Raw genomic sequence first — 7871 nt, forward strand, 5'->3', positions numbered from 1 at the left:
GGCCTCGGCTCCTGGAAAAGCGACTCGCGCCTCTGGGAAGCCGCAGCCCCAGACTCCAGTCGCGCTTCTCGCCCGGCGCCGCCGGAAAGCGGCCTCTCCAACGCCTGCCGGAAAGCAGCCCGGCCCGGCATTTTACGACGTTCGCAGCGCTACCCTTTTCCGCTCCACGGTGACCTCCGTGCGGCCGGGTGCGGGCGGAGTCTTCCTCGATCCCGTGGTGCTCCGCGGCGCGGCCTTACTCTCTTCCGGTCGCGGGACACCGGGTGTAGAGGGCGGTCGCGGCGGGCAGTGGCGGCAGGTGAGACAGGAGGTGGCCGGTGCGGCGCCGCCAGGCCGGGCCGGGTCGGGGGGCCGGGAGCCATCAAGTCTGCACGTCCGCAGCCTGGCCGCTCTGCTTCAGCAGGAAGCACCGAATGGGCCTCGGAGCCAGGTGACATTGAGGCCGGCCCGTGGGGACTCCGGGCTCGGTGGCTCCAGGCTCGGGGGGCCGCCCCGAAGTGCCCGGTGCATCTTCCCCGGTCTCGCAGCGGCTGCGGACCGGCCTCGGGCACTGACCTTGGAGCGCCCGCTGGCCGAGGGCGCTGGCTGCGGGGAGGCGGGCCCGCGCTCTGTGCCTGCAGCCTCCGCCCTTCCTCCTTCAAAAGGTCCCTGTGCAACCCCTCCCGGGTTTTGCGGGGCTCCCGGGCGGCGCTCGGCTTTCCAGCCTGGAAGGCACCAGTTGTTTGCTCACGCAAGGGCTAGGCCCAAGGAGAGAAGCTAGACGCGGGCGTTCAGCCCTGACGTCATGCTTGTTTATTCTGCCCCAAGGAGGGTATTTCCCCACATCACTCTCACCAGTCCTCCGAAGGGTCGATTTAAAGGGGGCCGTGTAAGGTTGATGGGCCTGAATAGAGGAGGGCCCGGGTGAGGGGGGGTCTCATAGGTTTTCCGCTCTCCTCAGGGATTGGAAATTGATCGGGGCTGTGTTGGCAGCCTTCTCCAATTTCCCCTTCTAGTCTATGTACAGGCGGTATTAGGTTTTAAACAAATACTCAGTTGAATGTGATGCATGCCACGGTCCCTGTGAGCTGTCACCTCCCCCCACCGCTCCCTGAAGAATGGAGCCTGTCACGGCAGCACAGTGCTTTAATGATCTCTAGCTTTTTCAGAGTCACCTTGTTAACATTTTTTCTTGCCTTTTTTTGTTTGAGACGGACTCTTGCTCTGGTTGCCCAGGCTGGGGTGCAGTGGTGCGGTGTCGGCTCACTGCAGTCTCTACCTCCCGGGTTCAAGCGATTCTTCTACCTCAGCCTCCCAAGTAGCGGGGATTACGGGCGCCCACTACCATGCCCGGCTAATTTTTGTATTGTTAGTAGAGACGGGATTTCACCATGTTGGCCAGGCTGGTCTTGAACCCCTGACCTCAGGTGATCTGTCCGCCTCAGCCTCCCAAAGTGCCGGAATTACCGGCGTGAGCCACCGCGCCGGGCCTCTCCTTGTTTTTTAAAAAGACCAATGTTCTGTTAATTACCTGAAGCGCGTATATATTATGGCAGTTGATTTATAATGAAGCTCCTTAAAAGCATGCCAATTACTAAGAAAAACCTCATCCTAGGTCATTTTGTGAATTCAGAGACAGTGATAAAGAATGGATCATTTGCGCTGGGGAGAAGCAAACAAAAAAATTCCAAAATGCTCTGGGGCAAAAAGAAGACTCATTCCTTGCTGTTTGTCCTTATTCATAGAGAAGGTGTACATTTTTATCTTTCAGAATGTTGGCTACCAGGGTATTTAGCCTAGTTGGCAAGCGAGCAATTTCCACCTCTGTGTGTGTACGAGCTCATGGTAAGTGTGACTTTTCTTACTTTTAAATAGGCTGAACTAATTTCATTTTGCTCCTGCTGTGTGTAAGGCCCTGTGCTGGAGTTTTAAAGACCTTAATTCGGCTCTTGAGGGTCTTTAGGGGAGATATAAATGTTCTCACAGGGCTTGGTTCTAGATTAAGAAGTGTTTATAAGTCAAATTGAATCTCTTCTGGATCTTTGGTTATACTGATACTTCCCCCCTTACCCTTCCCTTCCGTTCCACTTTTTTAAGCTTCGAGATCTACCCCTTTCAAAAGATCTTCTGCACCATAACTGACTGACCTTAATGACCTCCTTCCCCACCTTGCCCCCACAACTCCCAACCATTTGCATCACCTCTGTTTACATTATAGAGGCAATGGAAACGAAAGAGCCTGGACTTCCTAGCCTGAGCTGGGTTTTCATCTCATTTCTATCAAGGACTAGCTACTGAAGCTCAGGAATCTCTTTGCTCACCTGAAGTATATGGACAGAACTTAGTTCTTTGTCTGGCATACAGCACATTTACTTTTGCATGTATCTGGCGTCTATCTACTTTGTACCAGACACTGTTAGGCACCGAGAAGAAAAAGAATATGAAATACACACTCTTTCCAGGAGGCTGTTTGCAATCTGAAGAGGGACAGATGGGTGAAGACCGTGTTTTATTAAGAGATGGCTCCTGGGTAGAAGCATTTAGCCCGATGTGGGTTTCAGGGAAGGCTTCTGGAGGAAACTCTCCATGGTCTTTTCATTGCCTTAGTAGAGTCTACACCCTGCCTGGTTAGAGCTGGTCTTGCCTGCCTTTCCGATCTTATTACTGACTGTTGTACTCAAAACCCAAAAACTACCATCAGAACCACCCATCCCCACTTGCTCACTGCCCCAGCCCCCTGGCCTTACTCCATTCCTCCCGTAGAGTCCCGAGTTGTGGATGGTCACTCCTGTCTAATCATTCACCCTCGATACAAATGTGCTTTTAGAACGGCCTCTCCTGACCATCCTTTCTCAGGAAGCTCCCTGTCACCTCACCTTGCTGTGCTTTTCCTTATAACACTGGATGCCTCATGAATGCATGTCTATTTGAGTATCGCTGTCTCAGCCTCTTAGAGTGTAAGCCTTTTGAGGCCAGGGAGCCTGCCTGTCTTACTCATTGGTGTATCTCCAGCACATAGGAGGCAGATGAAGACGAACTGCAGGCTCTTAGACAAGTCTTCTCTGTTAAGTTTTAACTTACGTAAGTCATACATGAATAATACATGAATCTGTTCTCAACATAAGATATTAAAGCAGTCTGGAATACCATCAGCCGTCACTGAAGTCAGTTGGGATATTTGTGTGGTGATGCACCTGAGTGAGGGGTGCCCAGATATACCAGATCTCCCCAGCAGAGGCTCAACAGAAATCGTCCATGTTGAAGCGGTGACAAACATTCCTTACAATCTAGAGTCTTTGTTTTTCTCTCTCTCTAAAAGAAATGTTTGGTATATTAACCATTGCTTTTCCCTTAATTGCTGGGGGACCAATCCTGAAGCTCTGAAGAACCCCTGAAACCATGAATTGGCCATTCTTATTCTGGAAGATGCAATTTTGAGGTTTGCATGCGCCAAGGTTTTGAGGGTTTACATCGTTATAATAGCTTTTTCCCCCCAGTCTCCCTGTCATGGCATTTACAACAGCTTTACAAGATGTAATTCATATAACAGTCACCCGTTTAAAGTGTATGCTCCAGTGGTTTTTAGTATATTCATTGAGTTTTGTCATTAGCACCACAGTCAGTTCTAGAACATTCTCATCACCCATATTTACATTTATTTTTAATAACTCTCATGTGTAAGCTGAGTGTTTTAAACTTTAGAAACTTCTGGGGGGTGCTGAACTTGATAAAAATATTCAGTATACAAGTGTTCTTTATAGTTCACTCATCATTTTCATAGAATTAGGGTTTTAAAATTAGAAAGTAATTCAGGCCATTTCCATCTCCTGTCCCTCAAATCCCAGCTCAGTTTTGGGATGAGGTGTCAAGTATAAGTTTGTAAGTACACCAGTCATTTGCACGGCTAAGATAAACATCTAGAGAAGTCTGTATACGACTTGCTTAAAGCTGAATGTTGATTTACTGTTCACATGATTTGGGAGATTTTAGTCACTGGGACTGAGCTAATGGAGTTGAAGCATTGTTGTGGGCATTGTATCTCCAGACCAGTGTGTAATACAAAGAGTTCTTGCAGACGTAGGACAGAATTGGAGAAACAGCTTCTAACAGTGGGAAGACTCTCAGTACAACCAAGCTATTCCTTACCTTTCTGATTTCTGAACTTTTTTCCATGTGATACCTGCTGCTTTGAAGGCACTAAAATAACAGAAGCAGATAGAGCAGAAATCCTCACTCAGATCTTCCTCCTTCCTACCTGTATAACAGTTTGTGGCTTGCCCTGTCTGTTTTGTGTGTTTCGTTACGCGTATGTGAGTATGTGCACATGATTTCCAGAAAGGAGAAGTGCACGATACTGCCCGTGCTCTGTGACTCCTGAGTGCACGCTTCCTCTGCATTTGGGCTCCTAGGTCGGCCTCGTCCTGTGGACGTTGCCCCTTGTTTCGTGCCATCCACACATTCCTGATGCCCCCCTGCTCTCCTCTTTCTCCAGAGTACTTTTTCCAAACATGTGATTTGCACATTTGTTATGTTTATTGTTTGTTTTCCACTTGTAGAAGTGTGCCGCTAGGCAGGAATGTTTGATTTGTTCACTGATGATCCCAGATCTCTAGAACCCTGCCTTGCCTGTAGAGGGTGCTTGGTAAATAATGCTCTGAATGAATGGCTCCATGATCCTCGTTTCTAAGAGCTAGCACGATTTCTCACTCAGTCCTGGTTGGACACAGGTTCCCTGGAACAGTGCTGTCGTGGTTATCTTCTCACGTGTCTTTGTTTCTGAATTTGAAACGCTTTGAGTTTTTTATTGTTTTTGTTCTTCCTCATTAGTTTGAGTCCCTTGCAGATAGGCTTTCATTTTGTCCAGTCACCTGTTCAGGGAGCCCTGAGGGCCTTGGCCCACGTCTGCAGGTAACTGGTTTTCTTACTTTTATTTTTTTATTTTGAGATGAAGTCTCGCTCTGTCACCAGGCTGGAGTGCAGCGGTGCGATCTCAGCTCACTGCAACCTCCGCCTCCTGCGTTCAAGCGATTCTCCTGCCTCAGCCTTCCGAGTAGCTGGGACTATAGGCACGTGCCACCACGCCCGGCTAATTTTTTGTATTTTTAGTAGAGACGGGGTTTCACCATATTAGCCAGGATGGTCTCGATCTCCTGACCTCGTGATCCGCCTGCCTGGGCCTCCCAAAGTGCTGGGATTACAGGTGTGAGCCACCGTGCCCAGCCCTGCAGGTAACTGTTAATGTAGGAAGTGCTGCCTCTGGGCACCTTGGCCCCAGGGTTCATTAGCAGTTGCCCCTGGTGGGTTTTTGTTGGCTGTGATGAGAAGTGCTTCTGTTCCCCCTCCACCACACTCCTGCAACTGTTTAAACAGTGGCTGTGACCCCCTGAGATGATCCAGGGTTTCAAGGCGTGCACACGTCTGTGTTTCGGTTTTCAGAAGTATCACCTTGGGGTGACTCTCAACCTACATGGATTTTCAAAGATTTATTCAATGTGTTTTTCAGAAAGTGTTGTGAAGAGCGAAGACTTTTCGCTCCCAGCTTATATGGATCGGCGTGACCACCCCTTGCCGGAGGTGGCCCATGTCAAGCACCTGTCTGCCAGCCAGAAGGCCTTGAAGGAGAAGGAGAAGGCCTCCTGGAGCAGCCTCTCCATGGATGAGAAAGTCGAGTGTGGGTATTGAAGGGACCCACAGGCGCGCCCAGCAGCTCTCAGAAGTGTGTGTGTGACAGAGCCTCTGCTCACTTCTGGGCCTACTGTCTAGAGAGCAGTCTTGCACAGGAGGGTTGCTCTGCTGGGTTTCGGGGTCACTGTCCCAGGGCCCTAGTTTATGTGCTCACCAGTCACTTAGCTCTGCCAGCTGACAGGATCTTTTGCTAGGCCCCCTTCTCTGTGCTGAGTGGAGGTACCCTCTCAGCATATCTGCTGGGTAAGACATTGTTAACTGTAAATTATTGAAAGAAACTCAGCAAAATGCATAGTGTTTGGTATGAAAGGGGCAGAAAAATAACAAGATTAAATAGACCCTAATACTGTAATTCAAGTAAGAAATAATTTTGCAGTTTTAATTTGCACCTGAAGCGAACTGTATGCATTTTCTTCCTTCCTTGCCCTGTCACATGCCTGCGTGGGCACGTGTGTGCACGTACGTGCATGAACATGATGTGGCCTGGGTTGGTGTATCCTTCAGCTCTGTGTTTCCTCCTTCACAAGTGTGGTTTTGGGGAGAAGTGGTTGAATGTTGCAGAGGAGGGAGCTGCTGACCTTTGTGCCTGTAAATGGCTGTCCTCTCTGCCCCCAGTGTATCGCATTAAGTTCAAGGAGAGCTTTGCTGAGATGAACAGGGGCTCGAACGAGTGGAAGACGGTTGTGGGCGGTGCCATGTTCTTCATCGGTTTCACCGCGCTCGTTATCATGTGGCAGAAGCACTATGGTGAGTAGAGAGGGAGGAAGGCATGGGCGCCTGGACTGGGGCTCCAGCCTGCAGTGCCCATTGGTGGGCTGCGGGGGACCTCCACACCCTGAGGCCATGAGATAGGGACTGCATTCCAGAGTTCATCTCAGGATTGTTTCCAGGCCTTGGTGACCTGGAGAACTGAAGTCGTGGGAGGTTAGTTTATAAGCCAGCATCTGATTATTCATAGCCATGCTTGTTGGGTGGTGAAATACCTTAACTACTTTGTACGGCACACCATGTTTTCAGTAGCAATTTATGTGCTCACCAGTCACTTAGCAAAAGATGACTTCGTGAAGGTTCGAGCAAGGATAAGGGGACTCATTCATTTAATGACTGTCTCGACTGTTGTGAGGACTGCATCTCAACAGCCAGCATCTGGGGGTCCCGACCTGATAGTTTGTGTGTGGGCATTGCCGGGTTGCTCGCTCGTGGTAATGACTCTTCCCCGAGGTTCTTTCTGTCCAGGCAGAACAGGCATTTTTGCATTCTGAATAGGTATATTCTCGTACTTTTGGTTTGAATGTGGATGTGGGTTAATAACAGACCCGAATCTATTTGATCTTCCAGGTCACCTTGGGCTCTGTTTGTCAGATCCTGTTATCCATAGCCTTTAGAGAAGACCTTCTGCTTTTAGCTTATTTTGTTGCTAACTTTTTACAAACAAAGGGCTAATTTTAAAATGTCAGTGTTGTCAGTGGTCAGAAACCGTGTGTTTGAGCGGGTATTGAGTGGCAGGTGGCTCTGCTGACCTGGTGGCTGGTGTGTCGGGAGGATTTAACCTGTGTGAGGGATTGGCCTAGAAACAACCTGTTGAGATAGTCTTGCCCCATAACCTGTCTCACACCGTAGTGTACGGCCCCCTCCCGCAAAGCTTTGACAAAGAGTGGGTGGCCAAGCAGACCAAGAGGATGCTGGACATGAAGGTGAACCCCATCCAGGGCTTAGCCTCCAAGTGGGACTACGAAAAGAACGAGTGGAAGAAGTGAGAGATGCTGGCCTGCGCCTGCACCTGCGCCTGCGCCTGGCTCTGTCACCGCCATGCAACTCCATGCCTATTTACTGGAAACCTGTTATGCCAAACAGTTGTACCACTGCTAATAAATGACCAGTTTACCTGAAACCCTTTGTGATCAGTTCTTTAATGATACCTAAATGAAAGCTAATTAAAACAATAGTTTTCTCCCAAGGGTCTGGAGTAAATATATTTTGGGTGCAAATGAAATGGCAAAAATGTAGTATCTTAAATTGTATAAGGCGACATTATACAAAAACTGAAAATATAGAATTCCTCGATGTAGGACATTTGAGGTTTTTGGCAAGAGATCTTTATATAAGTAAAATCCCATTATCGTAGGCACACCGGCAGGAGTTACCACAACCCTTTTTTTTTTGTTTTGGGAGACGGAGTCTTGCTCTTGTCACCCAGGCTGGAGTGC

At 49.0% G+C, this 7871-nt stretch overlaps 1 protein-coding gene across 2 annotated transcripts; it reads left to right on the forward strand.

Moving 5' to 3' along the window:
* The first annotated feature begins 234 nt into the window (after window positions 1-234).
* Window positions 235-7555, forward strand: LOC100969890 (cytochrome c oxidase subunit 4 isoform 1, mitochondrial). 2 transcript variants are annotated; one of them, XM_003820848.6, is made up of 5 exons: window positions 235-430; window positions 1751-1824; window positions 5483-5650; window positions 6280-6411; window positions 7285-7555. In XM_003820848.6, exons 1-5 carry the CDS (start codon window positions 414-416, stop codon window positions 7419-7421), a joined length of 528 nt encoding a protein of 175 aa, XP_003820896.1. In that variant the 5' UTR covers window positions 235-413; the 3' UTR covers window positions 7422-7555. The 2 variants fall into 2 exon arrangements, with proteins under 2 accessions (XP_003820896.1, XP_003820894.1); XM_003820846.5 differs by having other exon boundaries at window positions 274-298.
* The last annotated feature ends 316 nt before the right edge of the window (window positions 7556-7871 follow it).

The sequence above is a fragment of the Pan paniscus genome, chromosome 18, assembly GCF_029289425.2.
Source record: "Pan paniscus chromosome 18, NHGRI_mPanPan1-v2.0_pri, whole genome shotgun sequence".
In the NCBI taxonomy this organism is placed as follows: domain Eukaryota; kingdom Metazoa; phylum Chordata; class Mammalia; order Primates; family Hominidae; genus Pan; species Pan paniscus.